This window comes from Ochotona princeps, chromosome 6 (genome assembly GCF_030435755.1).
Source record: "Ochotona princeps isolate mOchPri1 chromosome 6, mOchPri1.hap1, whole genome shotgun sequence".
NCBI classification, from domain to species: Eukaryota; Metazoa; Chordata; class Mammalia; order Lagomorpha; family Ochotonidae; genus Ochotona; species Ochotona princeps.
The window spans coordinates 1,188,707-1,210,048 of NC_080837.1; the positions used below are offsets into that span (position 1 = coordinate 1,188,707).

The following is a 21,342-nucleotide window of genomic DNA, read 5'->3' on the forward strand; positions in this document are numbered from 1 at the left end:
TTTTCATGTCTCAGCTCCCAAACCTGAAGACTTTCAAAGTGGACTGAACTGACACAACACTGGTGACGAGTGAAGAAAGTACAAAAAATATAAAATACCTTATTAATGTTGATGGGCTATCAAGAAAAGGAATCATTAACATGTATGAAAAGAGTTATATATGTATCTGAAAAACTGCTCTATAGAAGTATACTTAGTAAAATGTTAAGCTGGTGATTATCAAAGCAAATTATAAAAATGTCATTGAAAAAAATTAAAGAAATGTAAGGAAAGAGACAGGCATATGTAAGGAAAGAGGCAGATGAGAGAAAAATATACTTATAAAAATGAATATATGAAATAATACAAAAAACACAGAGGCTGTTAAAATGGATGATTTTAAAAATGTGACCCAATAACTGCTGGCTACAAAAATACAATCTGAATATGATGATAATAGAGATAAAAATAAATTTTGAATAAAATTTTTAAGAAAGGGGCCCAGCACAGTAGCCCAACGTCTAAAGTCCTTGACATCTATGCACCAGGATTCCCATATGGACTTCAGTTCATATCCCAGCTGCTCCACTTCCCTTCTAGCTCCCTGCTTGTGGCCTGGGAAGCAGTAGAGATGGCCCAAAGCCTTGGTACCCCATACCCACGCAGGCGACCTGGAAGAGGCTAAGGGTTTCAGATCAGTTCAGCTCCGACCATTGAAGCCGCTTGGAGAGTAAACCAGCAGAAGGAAGATCTTTTTTTATTTCCAATAAAAATAAGTAAATCTCCAAAAAAAAAAAAAAAACTTTTTTAAGAAAGAAAACAATGGGAGGGTTTGGGGAGGGGTGGGGAGAACCCAAGTACCTATGTAACTGTGTCACATAATACAATGTAATTAATGAAGTAAAAATAATAAATAATTTAAAAAAAAAAAAAAGAAAGAAAGAAAACAAGGACCCGGAGCGATAGCATAGCAGCTAAAGTCCTCGCCTTGAACGCCCCAGGATCCCATATGGCTGCCGGTTCTAGTCCTGGCGGTCCCACTTCCCATCCAGCTTCCTGCTTGTGGCCTGGGAAAGCAGCTGAGGACGGCCCAAAGCCTTGAGACCCTGCACCTGCATGGGAGACCTGGATAGGCTCTGGGCTCCTGGCTTCGGATCGGATCAGCTCCGGCCATTGCAGCCGCTCAGGGAGTGAACCATCAGACGGAAGATCTCCTCCTCTGTCTCTCCTCCTCTCTGTATATTCACCTTTCCAATAAAAATAAATAAATCTTAAAAAAAAAAAAGAAAACAAATGAATCACTGGCCAAAAATATCTTAGTAAATATTCAAAGTATTCAAAAACACTGCAAATATGAATACGCAGAAATGAATGAGGTTTTAATGAAGAGTTTCATCCCAAAAAAAGATCCTCTCCGTCTTTTAACATCTTATCATGTGGGGAAAAGAAACAAAGGAAAAAAGGCACTAAAAGGTATTAAATGATCACTCTACTGTGAGTCCTACAAACACTTCAACATTAGCAAACAAAGGGGCCGACCTCAAATTACATAACACTGCTGTCAAATTGCTACTTGATCAAACTGAAAAACATAAACTGCAAACTTTTCCAATTTCACTGGTCTTAAAAACGTTTTGATTTATAGTCATGCCTTGTTATCTTTAACTATCTGAGCATTCCAAGGTAGTGACCCACAACATCAGACATTAACTGTTCACTTCCTAATATTCATCTCTATATTTAGTATCTGGCTTCAGTTATAATATTCTGAAGAAACCCAGGCAAGTTTAAGAATGGGGATTTCAGGAAATGAGATTTTTCACTTACAACTTTGGGCGATTGTACCTACCAGAGTTGAGAAGGTCTTACAATAATCTTAATTTACCCTTAACCCAGCTGCTCCCCACTTGAACAGACAGGAAAGTAATGAAGTCCTGGGGTGGGTGGAGGCAAGGCGGGCACATTGTGCCTCTAGCGCCGCCACCTCCTCTCTACGGTGTCGACAGGGAAGAGGGAAGGCTGTAACTTACAGTTCTGTGACGTTTCTTGAAATCAGACCACATTACACAAGGCCAGTAAACTTTCTCCCACTCTTTTATGGTACCACTTCAAAGATCAAGAATGGTAACATAAAAAATTGACAGACAACAATGGGCTTGGTGTCTCAGTAACCGCAGGCTGCATGACCACACAGCCTGCACAGCCAGACCACCTGGCAGACCTAGGAATCCAGCAGGCCTGGGTGGAGACTGCAGGTGACACAGTGGGTGAACACATCTCCCAAGTCTTTTTTTTTTTTAAGGCTTATTTTATTTTTTATTGGAGAGTCAGATAGACAGAGAGGAGGAGAGACAGAGAGGAAGATCTTCCACCCAGTCTCCCACCCAGGTGTAGGGTCCCGAGGCATTGGGCTGTCCTTGACTGCTTTCCAGGGCCACAATCAGGGCCAACTCCCAAGTCTTAGGTGTGCACATATGGCTTCCATCACCTGCAACAATCACACAGATCGGCGCTCCACCCGCACCCGGGCAGGCTTCCATCCCCTGCAGCACTTACGCAGATCGGCCCTCCACGTCCAGTTTGGCGGGATTGACTCCCTTTCTTGCAAGGATCGCAGATACTTTCTCTACATCCCCTCTCTCTGCTGCCTTCATCAATCGGTCGTCATATTTATTCCAGTCAGCTGTATGCTGCAGAAAGGAAGAGATAAGTCAACACGGCCCATGCTTGCCGTCGCGGTCCCTGAAGCCCATTTACTGATCTGGCTCTGACAGATGTCAATTATCCTCCGTGCAGTGGCATGTGTCCGTCTGACGACATCCCCGATTCTCCACTCCCCCACCACATACCTACAGAAGCACTATCTAAAAGGAGCTTCTAGAAGAAAATGCACAGAATTATACGTGGGCACACTCATACTCAACAGAAGTCATTATGTGAACACAAAATAAAAAGCCATTATGGAGCCCAGCGAAGTGGCCTAGTGGCTTAAGTCCTCTCCTTGAACGCGCCGGGATCCCATGTTGGCGCCAGTTCTAATCCCGGCGGCCCTGCTTCCCATCCAGCTCCCTGTGGCCTGGGAAAGCAGTAGAGGATAGTCCAAAGCCTTGGGACCCTGCACCCGCATGGGAGACCCGGAAGAAGCTCCTGCCTTCGGACTCCAGCCTTTGTGGCCTTTGGCCACTTGGAGAGTGAACCATCAGAAGGAAGATCTTCCTCTCTGTTTTTCCTCCTCTCTGTATATTTGCCTTTCCAATAAAAACAAATACATCTTAAAAAAAAAAAATGAAGATATTCAGGATATTCTGAAACCAAAAAGCTGAACTTTTACCGAATACACAGAAATTTCAGAAAACAGAATAAAACATATACTGAACATTTAAGCTTCTATACCAACTTAGAACCAAAAACAAAAAGTACACAAATTTTTCATTTTACGGACAAAGCAAAGCCTAACAAATATCAGAACTGTAGCAATCTCCCAGGAAAAATAAGCAAGGTGTATTTCTTCCCAAATGTGTTATCAACGTGATTATCTGCCCTCCAATCACTACTGATCTTTTGATTCAATAAGTCCTGAACTCAAACACTAAAATGAAAACTGAATTAAAAAAAATTAAAAATTACACTTTCCGCTTCCTCCACACACACTATTTTAATGGAACCTGACTCAAACACCTATACACACTTGACAACTTTCATCTCTAAAGGAGTTGGTATCCGGAGATTAACATGAAAAGTTCAAACTGCCAACCGCGAGTAGCTCTAAAATAGCTCTACTTTATGACTCAAAGTCTGAACTACATTTTCCTTAGCTCTAAAACACAAGGTTTGCTGACTGTAATCTGAGTAATAGAACACACAAGCTTAAGAGGCACTATGTTTCCAAATGCCAAAGAAATTAAGCCATATTTGGCACACAAATATCTGCTCTGAACTGCTTAGTTTATCCTTGCAAATAAACCAATTTTAACTATATTTCCAAGTAAAGTGGCACATGGAGAAAGAAGTTACCCACATCATTTTTTAAAAACCATAAAATCAAAAGCTGAGCTTCTTAAATGTGATACAAATAAAGTCAGAAATATTTGTGGTTCTTAATTCTAGTCCACCAAACTCCATTTTCACTTCTGGTCCAATGTAACTGGCCAGCAGCACTACTCAATTATCAAGATTCTACCAATCTGATTTTACACCCAGAGAAACAAACAGGAATGTTTGCATTCAATTACTGACTCAACCTGCTCATCAAATAAATCAGGAACAAAATAATATTTAAAAAAATACTAACAGGTAGTGACCAGTTACTTAAATGCACTAATTTAAAACCAGGCAGTGCAGAAATCCTCCTGGGGAATCCTGCACATCCCAGCAGATCACCGGATACCTACCCGGTTCTCAGGAGCACAAGAAAGCCAACAGTTCATCATAGACAGGATTTCGCTTTTGTTGCTGACAACAGACTACCCTGCAGAGCAAACAAATCTTTTCAGCTCACAAAGCAAGCCCTCACACTCCTAACCAGCGACCCAGTCCCTCGCACGCCAGGCAACGCTTAGCACAGTGTTGGCTTCATCTTCGTGATCCTTCTTCGCCTTCATAATGCTGGACAATTCTCTTATTTCCTGTGTAGCCCTTAATGAATGGCAGCTCCAAGTCAGAGATTCTTCCTCTTTCTCTTTCCTTCGAAGCGGCCTCTCCCTTTCAGGCTCCCGCTGGAAACCCTGAGCTCCGCATTCCGCTGTGGAGCGCAGCAACAATTGGGGAGGCTGCCAGTGCATGATAAAGCCCTCTACAGCCTGGCAGTTCAGTAAACGGCGAGTATCCGGTCTCCCATTGGTGGGTTCTGTTTTAGATTCCATAGAACCTGACAGCTGAGTGACAGAAAGGAGCAGCTAAGAATATATTACAAATGCATGCTTTTCCTCTGAGTAAAACATTTTTATTCGACTTGGAAACAGGAGCCGAACAAATCGTAAAACATGCTTATTATATCAGAACGGTTTGCATGACCTGACGACCAAGTCGTTCAGAGATAAGTCTGGCTATTCTACAATTTTCAAAACACATTTCAGTCTCAGGATCATCTCTCATGAAGTCAGAATAGCCTGGAAAAACAGAATGTAAAAATCTATTCTGAGAAAATGTGTCACACTTTATTTAAGGGAACACACAGAGACAGTCATACTTTCAGATCGTGTCCGTTTCAATGTTGTGCGTCTCTCGGTCTCCTTTTGCACACAGCCGGGTTTCAGCTGCCAGCTGCTGCCAGTCTGTCTCTTGGCAGATTAAACAAGAAAAGCTCCAAACGCTGCCAAGACATCAGACACAGGGTGAGGAATGACTCGGGGCACATTTTAAACTGACCTTAGTTTTCTTCATTGCAAAGTTTAGCACACGGCTTATTATGTCAAGTAACCATTTTATCCAACGATCTGAACTCAGTGGACCAGAAAATAATGAAACCAATTAAATAATAAGCTAGACTAGAGATAAAATTGTGTTTGAGGGCATAACAGACACCTTCTCCACATCCTCTATGACATCCTGACTTGTACGAACACCCATATATTGTTGGGATATCCACAAACTTGCCGTGTTTTCTCACCATGCTCTAGTTACCAAAACAGCATGAGGATAGTTTACACCTCCTCTAAAAGCACGCATTCAGGAAAACGGCTGCATGGAAAAGCAAAACCTCCCAGGCAAGAGTTCGCAGACACAAGGTTAGCTGATACACTCAGATCATGCTGCCAGCCCAAAGAACATCAACAAGACATTTGCAATTATCTGACCTCAAACCATCAGGCCTTTATTCTAGTTAAAAAATACGTACACAATGAACTATATTTCACCACTTTTTTTACACACTGATTTTTTTTCCTCCCAAACTGTAGGAGATACCACAATGGATTCGTTTATCTAGACCCAGGGAATCCACACAGGATTTCCACTTACAGAGGAAACCAGGGGCAAACTCGGGCTCTGTCCTTTGGTTAACAAAGCAAGGACATTCTTTATGGAAACAGGAAATTAAAGGCAAGGCAATAGAAATCAATAGGAAGAGGAAAGTTTGCAACTGTCAGAAACGCCATATAAGGATGTCCACGCTCAGGAGCTGGGGTCTGCGTGTCCCGGTGCAGGGGGACGCCCTGAGCTCTCTTCTAGAGCTTCATCTGTGGCTGCCACTCTGCTAATCACACACTCACCTTCAACAACAGCTACTTCCCCGCAAGCCTAGCCAATTCCCAGCTCTGCTGTCTCCAGCTTCTGTTGGGCTCTTCCTGCCCTTGCTTCAGGTGTTTCTCAAAAGGCATCTCCTCGGAGAACAATCCTCAGAATGGTTTGTAATCAGCTGGTCCCAATCCACTCCACAGTCCATACCCTCATGTACTTGACCTTTCTTCGGTGGACTCGGGGGCTGCCATTGCTCCACCTCTCATCTGTTCATCACCCTAACTGCCTGTCTCCAATCCCTCCTGTGTGACCAACTCTCCAGGGTCTCTTCTGCATTTCTTGAAACTACATAACTGATTTTTATTTTTTTTTAACATTTATTTACTTATCAGAAAGGAACAATAAAGAAAGAGAGGAGGAAAGGGAATCTTTTCATGACTTTTATCCATTTGGTTTCATTTATTCAAATGGTTGTATGGCTAGGACTGGGATAGGACAAACACAGAAGTCTGGAATTCCAACTGGGTCTCCCACATGAGTAACAGAAGCAATAGGACAACCACAACCATTATACCATTATATGCATTTGAGGATTTTTCTCTGCTATTCAAATAAATAAATAATTTTTAAAGCCATGCTAATATGAGCCCGGTGCAGTAGCCTAGCAGCTAAAGTCCCCGATTTGCACACACCAGGATTCCATATGGGCACCGGTTCTAATCCTGGCAGCCGCTTCCCATCCAGCTCCCTGCTTGTGGCCTGGGAAAGCAGTCAAGAATGGCCCAAAGCCTTGGGACCCTGCACCCGCATAGGAGACCCAAAAGAGGCTCCAGGCTCCTGGCTCCTGCCATTGCAGCCACTTGGGGAGTGAATCAATGGAAGGAAGATCTTTCTGTTTCTCCTGCTCTCTGTATACTTACTTTTCCAATAAAAATAAATCTTCAAAAAAATGGTTTTATGAATACCATCAAAGAAATACAGGGCAAAAGTAATTTTTTTAAAAAGTAGGCCTACATAGTGGGAGGTCTTCAGTCATTCTGCGGTCTGCCCCAGGAAGTTCTCAAAAAAGCCTGAACTATGTAAACACATATGCTCTCTGTTTCCCTGCTGCCTGGCTCTCCATAGACTGTTTCTCCACACGTACCCTGCCACTGCCAGACGCCAGACTAACAGGGCTATCTTAGACGGAGAGCCCCCTAGAGAGAGCAGAAGCAAGCCTCATTCTCATGTATTTTACTGACAGGAGCAAAACCTGACCAATTCGTTAGCTATACCTGCGAGTAATCAACTACTACTAAGGCTGAGCTTGACTTCATAAAGCACAACAGCTAATGAAAACATGACACAATCAGAATATCAAATTGTGCAGTCCATTCTCAATGAGCCTCACCCCAAGTACCTTAAGACACCCTAATATATAACACCCATGCACACTTTCCATTACTTTGAAATACTTGAAAGTAATGCTTTGGGAAACAAATTTTTCATTTTAAATAGTTGAAAGTTTACAGGATCAGGTGGCCCCACCGTCCAGGACCTGGTGAAGGCTGTTCATGGCTGATGTAAATACAGAGTATAGGCTGAACTCTACAACAAATCAAGCTTCTTGTGAGAACTGTCCTTCAAGTGCACAGCCCCAATGACCCAAAGACCTCTCACCAGCTCCACCTCTCAGATACCATCACTAGACCTCCATCCTCAGTCCTCACTGAAGCATCGGAGTTTAAACAGCTACATGAATTCTGAGAAGGCAAATCCTATCACAGTCTAAAGAAAATGCATACCTAAGGCAGGCATGTGGTATATTGGTTAAGTCACCTGTTGGGACGCCCACACAGTAAGAGTTCCAGCTACTCTGCTTCAATCCAACTTCGTATAAATGTATGCTGTGGGGATCAGCAGATGAAGAGCTCAGCCGTGGGTCCCTGCCATCCACGAGAGACGTGCACTGAGTTCTGGACTCCTGGCACTGGCCTGGACCAGTCACAGCTGTCATGAGCAGGAAGATTTTCTCTCTCTCTTTCTCTCTCTCTTTCTCTCTCTCTCTAGCTCTCTCCATGTCAAATAAAAAGAGAAATAAATAGATAAATCAATAACTATGCATACAAAACACCAGAATGAACATTTTACAAGAAACACGAGAAATAACAGAACATAAGCAACTATATACATCACAGCTTGTATCACTGTATCATGCAATCAGAAATATTCAGCAGAAGAAATTATGGCTTCTTAAAATGCAGCAAGGAAAAGATAAAAATGGACCTATAGATTAAAACTGACTTCAGAAGATTTCAATTAAGCACAAGGCATGGAACTGAAGTACTCTCAATAAATAAATCATCCTTTCAAATAAATGAGTGGGAGGAAGGACTTTAACTACTAGCCAAATATTTAAATCAGTGAGCAAACCACATTCAACAGCCCATTTGAAGGATCACACACTTCCATGAAGGGAGATTAATCACTGGAATGCAAGAGTAGTTCAAGATACAAAAATAAATTAGTGTAATATATCACCTGGACATAATGAAGGACAGAAATGATCATCATCTCAGTTGAGGTAGAAAAAGCATGACAACACACAAGAACCTTTCATAACTAAAAAAAAAAAATCTTAGAATGGAAGGAAATGACTCCAATATAATAAGGGCTAATTCACTGCTAATATCATACTCTCCTGAACAACAGAAAGCTTTGCTTCTAACACCAGGCACAAAACAATGTACTCATTCCCACTATTTTTTTTTTAAGTTTATGTTTTATTTATTTGAAAGGTAGAGTTACAGGAAGAGGCACAGAGATTCTTTCATCTACTGGTTCACTTCCCAAATGGCCACAATGGCCAGTGTTGGGCCTGGCCAAAGCCAGGAGCCACAAGCCAAGAACTTCTCCCACGTCTCCCTCCCACAAGCAGTATAGTGGCCCAAAGAGTTAGGCCACCTTGCGCTGTTCTGTCAGACTCATTCACAGGGAGCTGGATCAGAAGTGAAGCAGTCAGGCCTTCAAACAGCTCCCTATGAGATGCCAGCACCACTGGCTGAGGCTTAACGTTCTGTGCCACAATGCCAGTCCTTGCTCTCACCACCACTATTCTACATAATGCTGGGAGGCTTAATCAGGTCAATTAGCTAAGAAAAACAAGTAAAACACATCTAAATTAGAAAGGAACGAACGAAATCTTCTCTGCTCATGTGTGACATGCTCATGTACGTGAAAAACTTAAAACTCCATACACATGAAAAGTTATTAGAATTAATAAAGCAATTCAGCAAAATCGTTCAATACTAAATCAACAAAGAAAAATCATTTGCATTTTATATACTACCAAGCAACAGCCTGGAACAAAATTAAGAGAACAGTAACATTTACAATGACATCAAAAATAATTAAATACTTAGGAATAGACAATATATTAAAGACTTATATGCTAATAAGGACAAAACTGTGCTCAAAGAAATCAAAATACCCACACACAAAAAAATGGAAAGCTCTCTTGCGTTCATGGATTTAGAAAACTTAATATTATCATCCAAACCAACCTACAGATCAACAAGAATATTATCAAAATCCTACTGGTATATATATATATATATATATCCTAAACATGATACAGATCTCAAATCACTTTATATACATGACCAATTCTAGGGAAGAATAAAGCTTCCTGATTTCAAAATATATTACGACGCTACAGTGATCAAATTGAATGCTTCAGTGGGCATTCGGCATAGCAGTGAAAACAAAAACTTGAGCTGCCTGCATCCCATATGGGAATGCCTGGGTTTGGGTGCCATTTCCTTCTCATTTCTTGTGAGTCTGCACCCTCGGGGGCGGGTGGTGGAGAGCACTTGGTCCCTGACCCCCACGTAGGAGATCTAATAGTTTGGGGCTCCTAACTTAGGACCTGGCCTAGCCCCACTGTTGCGAACATTTGGAGAGCAAACTAGTAGATACAAGATTTTTCTTTGTCAGCTTCTACCTGTCTCTCATGAGCACTCTTTCTCTGCCCTTCCAATAAACAGAAACTTTAAAAAATAAGTACTAGTGGTATAGACGTACATACCAGTGGAACAGAATAAGCCCAGAGACGATCAGGTGAGCAACAAGTGGGCCAGGACCGTATACGAACGTTTTAAATTGTAAAAGTATTGCACATTTGATGTCAAAATCCACAATACATTTAACTTTACAAGTGAAAATATAAATTACCTATAGTTTCACCCTGAAAAAAAATGACCATTATTTAAAATTCTGCAAATAACCCCTAGCCTTTTAAAGGCCACATGGGTAGGGGTTTCTCCACACACCAACAGATCTTCCAGTGAACAATATAACTCGGACACTACTTATCTGGAAGTAGTGTGAAACTCCATAGACAAAAGACCCAACGCCACAAGGCTGTCTACCCCAACTTCAGATGCAGCTACAGTTTTAATAATTCTGCCCCCTGTCCCCAGAGCCATAGCCAAATGAACTTCTTTATAAATGGACCAGTCTCAGGCATTCTGGTACAGCCCCAGACAACACACCAAGACAGATGGCAAATGCAAGGCCCAAGCAAGAAACCCCAGTACCCCCATCTATTTTGATTCATCTCTCACAGGACTAAAAGGAAACACTTTCCTTAATGGCTTACCCCCTTTACTATAGAGGTCACTACAGAAGCTACAGATGAACGCCACATGAAGAGATGCATAGGAAAAGTATGTAGACGAGGACCCAGAGCCTCCTTGCCCTGTCACCAGCCTCCAGCACTCAGGAAGCTCACTGAGCCCAGCTCATGTAGACATCAGAATGCAAGTGTGATTGAGCCCATCACTGCCACAGGTCATCACCTCAACTAGAGACCTTCCATCTTCCAAGGAGGTGAAAGGATACCTACAAAATGATTATACAATCCTTGTCTGAACTTCTTGCCTGGAGCTCTGTTAATGAGCATTTCCATTTCTATCACATCTGAAAAAAAAATTCTATAATGTAGAAATGCAAATCTCTCTTAAAAATTTAACTATAGGGGCCTAGCATGCTAATCCTCCACCTGGTTCATGTACCGGCTGCTCCACTTCTGATCCAGCTCCCTGCTTATGACCTGAGAAAGCAGCGGAGGATGGCTCCTGCCTCCTAGCTTCAGATCAGTTCAGCTGTGGCCATCTGGAGAGTGAGCCAGCAGATGGAAATTTTTCTCTCTCTCTCTCTCTCCTTATCTCTCTCCCTCTCTCTCTCTGTCCTCTCTGTAACTCTACCTTTCAAATAAATCTTTTTTAATTTTTAAATACAATAAATGACATGGCCAGAATAACCATCAAGGATGAAAACTTTCCCAACACATACGTAAATTTGTGTAAAGAACCTACCGGCCATCAGGGATGGCAATGGGGACGCTGCGGTCAATGAGAGCCACTCTCCCTCCTAACGAGGCTTCAGATACTAACAACGGAGGACTGAAAGACACTGTGAGAAGAAGACTAGGAAGACAGCATGACGCCAGGTATGAGCCACAAGGAAGGAGAGGGTTTGACAGCTGATGTTTCCGATGAGCGGACCACTGGTGACAGAGCTGGACCAGTGTGAAAGAAGGCCAGTGGCTGATATATGGTGAGCAGAGTATCCCAGAGGGAGGCCAGGATGGAGGGGAGAGCAGGAACCAAACAAAAGCATAGAATTACACCTGTATATATCACTGTATCAGACGCTGTAGCCTCACCAGATTGCTAAGAATGACACAACCCTACATTTTTAAATATCCATGATTTTTAAATTAACTGTATGAATAACATTGACATCTTTTCTCTTTAATTTCTGTTTAGAGGGGCCCGGCGGCGTGGCCTAGCAGCTAAAGTCCTCGCCTTGAACGCCCCGGGATCCTTATATCCTCATATTCCTGGCACTTTTTTTTTTAAAAAAAGATTTATTTTTATTACAAAGTCAGATATACAGAGAGAAGGAGAGACAGAGAGGAAGATCTTCTGTCCGATGATTCACTCCCCAAGTGAGCCGCAACAGGCCGGTGCGTGCCAATCCAAAGCTGGGAACAAGGAACCTCTTCCAGGTCTCCCACGCAGGTGCAGGGTCCCAATGCATTGGGCCGTCCTCGACTGCTTTCCCAGGCCACAAGCAGGGAGCTGGATGGGAAGTGGAGCTGCCGGGATTAGAACCGGCGCCCATATGGGATCCCGGCACGTTCAAGGGGAGGACTTTAGCCGCTAGGCCACGCCGCCGGGCTCTCCTGCCACCTTTTTACTGTTTACTTGCCAAACTCTATTTTAGTGGAGCACTAAGTCTTTGACTACAATGTAATTTTTAACTGTTATCTCAAAAACTAATATATATGTGCATATTTTTAAAGATTTATTTTATTTTTATTGGAAAGTCATATGTACAGAGAAGGAGAGAGGAACAGAAAGGAAGATCTTCCATCCACTGCTTCAATCCCCCAAGTCGCAACAGCCAGAGCTGAGTCAATTCGAAGCCTGGAGCCAGGAGCTTCCTCCGGGTCTCCCATGCAGGTGCGGCTTTGGGCCGTCCTCGACTGCTTTCCCAGGCCACAAGCAGGGAGCTGGATGGAAAGTGGAGCCGCTGGAACCAGAACCGGTGCCCATATGGGATCCTGGGGTGTTCAAGGCGAGGACTTTAGCCGCTAGGCTACGCCGCCGGGCCCCCCAAAAAAAATTTTTTAAAGAATTTTTTGGAGATTAAGGAAAATAGCTTTTAATGGAGAACTTCTGGTAACTTTTAGAATAAAGTTTAAAAGAAAAATTCTACTCTTACTATTTTTTTCACTCCCAAGACTCTATATTGAGTAAAATCCAGCTGAATATTAATTTACCTTGGTATTTTGACAAGAGACACCAGTTACCTAAACGTAGCACATACCATAATAGACCTCACCTGCTTCAGACCTATAAACCTAAACAAATTTTTCAAGAAACTATACTAAAACATCAACACACACACACACACACACACACACACACACGAGAAATAAGTAGATATTCTAAGTAAAGCTAAACAAGATGCATATTTGAGGAAACTTCCCCCAAAACATCTCTCATATTGCTACTGCCCCCCCCCAACTAGCAAACACAATTTCTACCACAATTCATAAGTGAACACGGAGCAGGAAGCAGGAACACTGAAGATGGGGGAGCACAGCTCAGAACAGCTCTGGGATCACGTGATTGAGGCCAGTTAGAAATATTTGCCCGCCCCATTTAGTCCAAAGGTCATCTATTCCTCTCTCTTACACAACAGCAAATCATGTAACTGAAAAGGAAAGGCAAAATGTTAAAAATAAGCCAGGAAACTAAAGCCATACAATCAGCTTCTTTCTCCGTGACCCAATTCCACGATATTTCTGTACCCGTACTTAATTCTGCCCCACCCAATCCTCTCCTCCGTTCACCACAATTCACAGTGAAGAACACAAGGGACAGAGGAAAGGGAAAATTATATCCCATCAACCATTCTTTTCACCAAGACAAATAACAAACTTAATTTTCCTTTTTTGTATTTCTCAACATAAAAATATCAAGGACAAAAAAGATGATGGGAAAGATGATATAACTTAATTGCTTTTGTTTATTTGAGAGGCACAGAGAGTCAAAGTGACAAAGCCAGCAGGAGAGTTCCCAACTGCTAACTCACTTCCCAAGCACCTGCAACAGCCAAGGCTGGGCTGGGCCACAGATGGAGCTGGGAATTCCACCCCGTCTCCTCCTGGCTAACAGGGACCCAAGCACTGAGGGAATTCCACCCCGTCTCCTCCTGGCTAACAGGGACCCAAGCACCGAGCACCATCAGCTGCTTCCCAGGGTCTGCAGGAGTGCAATGCTGGAAGGAGGAGCACAAGAGGTACTTAACCCCATAGACTCCTACGTGAGATGGGGGCGTTTTAACCTATAAGCCAGATACCTTCCCTGGAGATACAACTTAAATGATAAATCTAATTTCTTCATGTTCTAAGGTGATTACGTAATCTAAAAAAATACTGTAACAAACTGAAATCAGAAGCACTGCTTTGCCAAGATGTTCTAGACATTCTATTTCACTCTGTCATATATATGTCTACTCCAACCATTGTTAAAATCGTCTAGGTACTCAAAAGGGGAAGATAAATATAAGCAGGTTGTTGCTTTTGCATTTTTAATAAGTAGCTTTTTAATTTTTAATAAGTATCACTTTTTAATAAGTATTTTTAAAAGATTTAGTTAATTTTTATTGGAAAGTCAGATATACAGAAAGGAAAACAGACAGGAAAGATCTCCCATCTGCTGATTCACTCCCCAAGCGGTCGCATCAGCCAGAGCTGAGCCAATTAAAGCCAGTAGCTTCCTCCGGGTCTCCCACAAGCAGGGAAGTGGGGACTCCGGGACACGAACCAGCACCCACATGGGATCCTGGGGCGTGCAAGGCGAGGACTTTAGCTGCTAGGCTACTGTGCTGGGCCTATAAGTATCATTTTTAAAAACAATATAAAAGTTTATTTAAAGGGTAAAGAAATGTAGATCTACTTGGCCACGCTCATGGACAGAACGGGCCAGGAGGGCATTTGTTTTAAAATTTTCCTTATCTCATCCTTCTTCAAAAGAAGCATTAAGTGCTAAAGTAAATATATGAATAGATCTTAAATAAGACAAACTGTTATACAAGAAAAGAGCTCTCAAAATGTTTACATTTGTGTTTCATACCCCTTTAAAAATGTATAGCTACTGACTATTTGGCAGAGCATGAAGTGAAATGGGGATAGAAAGGAGCTTTTTTTTCCTGCAATTAATTTTAAATGTATTTAGTTGAACACCAGAGAGCTTCCAATTGCTGGTTTGCGTCTACAAAAGCTAGGGCTGAGCCAAAACCTAGGCACCAACAGCTCAGTCTAGAGTAGATCTCCCATGAAGGTGGCAAGGAACCAGGCATGAGCTCTCCTACTGCACCCCAGCTGAGACCTAGAATCAGGGGCAGAGCTGATTCAAGTTTTTAAAATACTTGAAGGTAACTAGCAAATTTTTAAAAGAAAAAGGTAAAAATCAAGGAAGGTCAATTATGATTCTCCACCCTTCTATATACCAATGAACAGAGTAATCACCGCTGGATATTGACAAATACTTTTGCCAACATCTGACAAACTTTACAAAACAGCTTTAAGAAGTTCAAAATATGGCCCCATGCAGCAGCTCAACTGGCTAACCCTCCCTGGTCAAACATCAGGACCCAATATGGGTGCCAGTTTGTGTCCCAGCTGCTCCACTTGCCATCCAGCTCCCTGCTTGTGGCCTGGGAAAGCCGTCAAGGATGGTCCAATGCCTTGGGACCCTACACCTACATGGGAGACTCAGAAGAAACTCCTGGCTCCAGGCTTCGGATCAGCTCAGCGCCGGCCATTGCAGCCACTTGGGGAGTGAATCAGTGAACAGAAGATTTCTCTGTATCTCCTTCTGTCTGCAGATCTGCCTTTCTGATAACAACAAATAAACCTTAAAAAAACAAAAAAGACACATACACAAGCATATGTCAAAAAGCTCATGAAATTTGTATACTATGTAAGACAATTCACAGATGTCAACATTTTGTTTGCACCGAAATAAGATTATCTTTTTCATTCCTTTTTCTATACACTTCTCTGAAGTCCCCTAATGCATCTGTTAAGAAGCTCTAGTGGAATTTAATCACAATATAAAACAAGATATTTTTGTTCCGTTGGCTTTGTAATTTCTCTTGGCTTTGCAAAGCAACATTAAACAAAAACATGTTTGCTAGAACTCAAAAGACCCTTCAAGATTTAAACTGAAAATAAATGGACTTACACTACTAGCCAATATTCTTAAAACTTAACATGGGCTCTATAAACAGTTGCATATAAAAACATAAGGTTACGGTAAGCATGTTTCCATAAACAAATCAAAAGTGAACTGTTTTTCCTGTTAAATATTTCTACACAAAAGTGTAACTCTTCCCACACAGCTCTTTCACTCAAAATCCTTGCAATTTGTCTTAAATTTATGAATCTCATGTAAAAAATACGCAGCCAAATACCTACAATGTCAGGATACACATAAACAGTAGACTGATGGACTTGTAACTGTTGAAGGCCTACATTATTATAATAATACAGGAAAAATTGGGGGGCAAGGAGGAAATACCTGAACTGTAACATATCTCTTCAAACTACTTTCTTTCTCATTAAATTCTTCACTGATTCATAGATCATACAGTAACATCATTTTCTTCAAGAAGGCTCTTGGTTTTCATTTCTTCAGCGACACATTAGTCATTCAATAGCATGTTATTTAACTTTATGGCATTTTTAATTTTTTTATCCCTATTATTGATTTTGTTTTGTGGCTTTTCATTTAAGAGGATGTATAGTAACTGTGTAATGGAGACTATCATATCCAGATGTGAGGATACAATGCAGTATGCATCTCTACTTCCAGATCAAGGACGGACTTCCAATGAAACTGTTTACTATATCTTGACAATACAATGCTGAATTCTCTACCATTGTCCATGCCCACAATGATGGACATATGACTGTGTATGAAGAACTATAATACAGTAATAATACAGGGGAACTCATTGTGGGGGAAGAGTACTTGGGGAGGGGATAAGGTAAATCCCAGGGCCTATGGAACTGTATCATAAAATAATAATAATAAAGCAAAATTTAAAAAAAATTTAAATGGGGGGTGGAACCTAGGCATTCCATGGTGGGCAACTCAACTGGCACCTTAGCTACCACAACAAACATCGTCTCCTCAAATGACATCTTCCACATATCTCACCAAAAACCTCCATCTGAAGATCAAACTGAAATCTGACAGGAGTCATCACTAGCAGACAGCAGAAGCAGTGGTAAGTGAATTGTTTCAAGCTTAAGAAATGATACAAGATGGAAACAAGAGTCTACTATACCCATGAATACACAGTACCAGAAGTGGTAAACATACAGTTCAAAGGGCCCGGCGGCGTGGCCTAGCGGCTAAAGTCCTTCCCTTGAAAGCCCCGGGATCCCATATGGGCGCCGGTTCTAATCCCGGCAGCTCTGCTTCCCATCCAGCTCCCTGCTTGTGGCCTGGGAAAGCAGTCGAGGATGGCCCAATGCATTGGGACACTGCACCCGCGTGGGAGACCCGGAAGAGGTTCCAGGTTCCCGGCTTCAGATCGGCGCGCATCGGCCCGTTGCGGCTCACTTGGGGAGTGAATCATCGGACGGAAGATCTTCCTCTCTGTCTCTCCTTCTCTGTGTATTATCTGGCTGTAATAAAATGAATAAATCTTTAAAAAAAAAAAAATACAGTTCAAAATAAAATTTCTTTGTTTCTCATTTTCTTTAAAAGAAAATTGGCCCCTTGACGTATTGTGGACTTACATGTAAGAATACAGTACCTAAGTTCAAACAACAACAACAAAAATGTAGCCACTGAAAAAAGAGATCATTGGAAGATAGGGTCCAGCCAGGAAGCATCAGTGTCAAATACATCAGTACAACCACCTGGGACAACATGATAGAGACCCCCAACAACTACAGTAACACGAAAGACCCCCAACAGATCACCAAATACCGTGCAGCAAAGTCCAGCCCAGCTGCAGACCTGAGTCATCAGGAAGCAAAACTGGCAGAGGCCACTAAACTTAAACCCTGAACTGTCTGAGGCCAGAGTCTAAACTCCTTCCATTAATAAGAGCTGCAATTTATTCTTTAGGTTTTAGACACATACATCTTGTAATCAAAGTCAATTATATTAGAAATATTAAATTATCTATATTACATAATAACACACAATACAACCTAACAGAATTAGATCAGATATAATATTATGTGTAACCTATGATACATATATAATAATATATAATATAAATGCCATGCGGAATATATAAGTACATAAATTATATGTGTTAATATTAAACCTTAGAAACCAATTAGAAATATATGGGAGAGTGGTTCAAACAGGTCATCAAATAATGAAGTCAGAGGCAGGAGGAGCTCAAGTCGGGCCTTGCACACAGGTGACGGGACTTTCACCTGTCACCCTGGCTTATCCGTAGTGCTCAGCTGTTGCTGGGAATGATGAACACCTAAAGGAGTACCCTACCATACAGGCAGCACCTGGAACTGCTAAGAGTCAAAACTGAAGCTTTTAGAAGAAGCAATTCTGCCTCAGGACTGTAACCCTGCCTGAGCTCCTTGCCCGATCTGCAAATCTCACACTTGCCATCTTGCCTGCTCCCCAATTACGTAAGTCAGTTCCTCAAAATAAACTTTTTTTATTTGCACACATAACATCCTGTGAGTTCTGTTTCTCTTCAGAACCCTGATACAGCATATGAAGATGATATGCCCATAAAAATAAAAATTATACCCCGACTTTTGGCATCTTCTTCAAAACCATCATTATTATTTGGACTCACTCCCTGCTCCGTCACAGTCGGTAATATACATCCACGTGTACACGTGGAACTTAGACATGTCTCGTATGGGAGGAATGACCATCTCTAAGTTAACAACTTGGGGGCTGTGAGACGTGAGATATCTAACCAGTATAATGTGAACAGATGTGACGTACACCACAGTGAAGCAAAGCTAAAGCACCACTCCGAGTGTGGGCCAGCCTTCTGGCTCCTGAGTACTCTCCTAACAGACTGGCACATCCCACAGAAGGGCTGTCCATCTCACCCATGCTTAGTGGCAGACAGCAAGAAAACGGATACTGGAAATGGTAAACCACATGATGCAGTGACAAATAAAACTCAAGTGAAGAAGAAAACACCAGTTGGTCCAGCAGTTGGGACACCCGCAGGTGTCAGCTCTCGACGCCAGCTTCCTGAAGATGTGCGACTGTGATGGCTCACAGAACAGGGTCCTGCCTTCAATATAAGGATACCTGAACTGAGTTCCTATTTCCTGAATGCCACTTTGGCCCAGTTCCAATCACTGGCATTTGGGAAACAAACCTGCAAATGCAGACTTGTGTATGTGTTTGTGTGTGTGGTGTTCCAATTTTTTTTCTCATATAGACAAAATTAAGTATCTTACTGAGGACGCCGGTTCAGGCATTACTGAGGATGTTGTTCAGTGCTCTGTCATTAAAAGGATAAAATACAGTTGGAAAGTTAAGCTGAATTTAGGCATACTTAGAAAGGAATGAAAGAAAGTAAAAACTAGAGAGCCATGCATGGAATTCCTGCAAGGCGAAGGAGAAACCTACAGCAGTGCCCCACCTCCCATGTATAGAGAAGCGTTCCAAAAGCCAGTTCAGACAGCGACTCGGGGCAAAGACCAAGTCAGAAGTAGACTGTCATGCTGTTGTTTGGGTTAACATTTACTTATTTATTTTGAAAGAGAGAGTTAGACACAGAGGAAGAGGCAGAGAAGGAAAGCCATCTTCCATCTATGGGTTCATTTCCCAAATGCTTGCAATGGCCGGAGCAGGGCCAATCCAAAGCCATGAGTCCAGAGCCTCTTCCAGGTCTCCCACTCAAGTGCAGGCGCCCAAGCACGAGGGCCATCCTCCACTGCTTTCACAGGCCATTAGCAAGGAGCTGAATCAGAAGTGGAGCAGCCAGGACTGGAACCAGGCACACAGGATGCCAGGGTTGCAGGCCGACTTAGCCTATAACACCACCACTCCGGTCACTGTCATGCTGGTGAAGACATAGAAAGTAACACAAACCCAGGAAACCCTTTCAGTAGCAAAGGGTTTAGAAATGATACCCCTGCCACCGTCCCTCATCCATGCACACTGGAAAGCACCAGAATGTAGCCCCACAGAAGCTCAGTAAGCACAATATAATAGTGTGAAAATCTAGAGGAAAAGACATAAGGACTTGAGGAGAGAGCCATTAGCACATGGCTTAACTAAAACAAACTGCACTGCAAACCAAAAACATTCCAACTTGAGCTGCCGCCTTCATAAGCAGGAAGTGGGCAGAGGGTTGCTCAACCCGGTTCCACCCCCAGACAGGAAGAACACATCCGCCAGGACTCTATTCAAATGTGGACGAGGATGATACACTGAAGGAAATGCATCACCGCACACACAGCCAAGAGCCAAGAAAAACAGACTGGGAGCTAATCAAGGAACATCCCCTGATGCCAAGAAAAAGGGCCGGTCCTCTTTACATCAACCGAACAAATGTATTCGAAACTGCCAGGGCCAGTGGCTACCACTTGTTTGCCCTCTTTTAACGAATCATCATTGTGGTTATCCTACCCCTGTCCCACCACTCCCCACTGGAGAGAGGCAGGGCGGGGATAACTGCCAGTTCACTTCTATCTCCCAGCAAAAACAAAAGGAATCCACAAACAGCAAACCTGCAGACATTCCAGTGAGGTTTAGACTTACAGACTATTGTAACTGAAGAACCTTGGAGGCCTGTTCCTTGAGGAAGGGGAGTTGCTGCTGTATGCAGAGGGGAGGAAAAGGTCATGAATGTGACCAAGGGGACAGGCTGAGAGTCTAGTCACACCAAGGATTCTCCACACTGTCCCTGGAAGAGGCTTATTTGTCAGCTCCCATGGATTTAAGACTGCCTAAGAACCTTCTGGAAAGAACATCTGTCCCTCAGCCTCAGTGATCTGCACCCCTGGCAGTGACAACACTATGCTTTTTTAAAAGATCTATTTATTTTTATTGGAAAGGCAGATATACAGAGAGGAGGTGCTGGAGTCCAGCTCCAGCTGAGTTCAGAACTCGCGAAGGGTGCGTGGATGAGGCGCAAAGAAGAAAGAGACGGACCACTAGGATTCCTTGATCATAATGGACAATGCGGGAAAGCTGTCCGCTTTATTTATGCAGAAACAGTCAAACTCTGGCTCATGGTCAAGTGGGTGTTTCTAAGGATAATTCTGCCATTTGCTTTACCTAAAAACAATAGAAGTTCCTACTACAATTCTTATTCTACAACTTAATCTTGTATCACAAAGAAAAGGAGAACCTAAAGATTAAGGAAAGAATGAAACCCTAAATATAGGTCCCTTGATTAGCATAAGGTCAATGGGGACAGCCAAGACAGTACAGATAATAGAAGGCCCTTTTGTAAGACATTATTATTGACATTAACCTCCAAGCTCACATTGTGTAAAAAGCCAGCCTCACAGTAGCAAATGGATGGATTAGAATTCTTCCGCAGGGTGGTCCAGTATCCATGCAAAGGAAGGTAGAGCTGCATTCAGGTGGTTGTAGAGGC

General features: G+C 42.5%; 1 protein-coding gene across 5 annotated transcripts in view; it reads right to left on the minus strand.

Moving 5' to 3' along the window:
- UACA (uveal autoantigen with coiled-coil domains and ankyrin repeats) overlaps positions 1-21,342 on the minus strand; it is a 98,545-nt gene that overhangs the window by 55,519 nt on the left and 21,684 nt on the right. For 3 of the 5 annotated variants that reach the window (XM_058665426.1, XM_058665424.1, XM_058665428.1), the window contains exon 2: positions 2,536-2,669. The exons of 1 other annotated variant lie outside the window; for it this stretch is intronic. In XM_058665426.1, coding sequence (XP_058521409.1) covers positions 2,536-2,669 — 134 coding nt within the window. Of the gene's footprint in view, positions 1-2,535; positions 2,670-4,370; positions 4,592-21,342 lie in introns of those variants that run through there. One more of the 5 variants, XM_058665425.1, reaches the window with a different exon arrangement.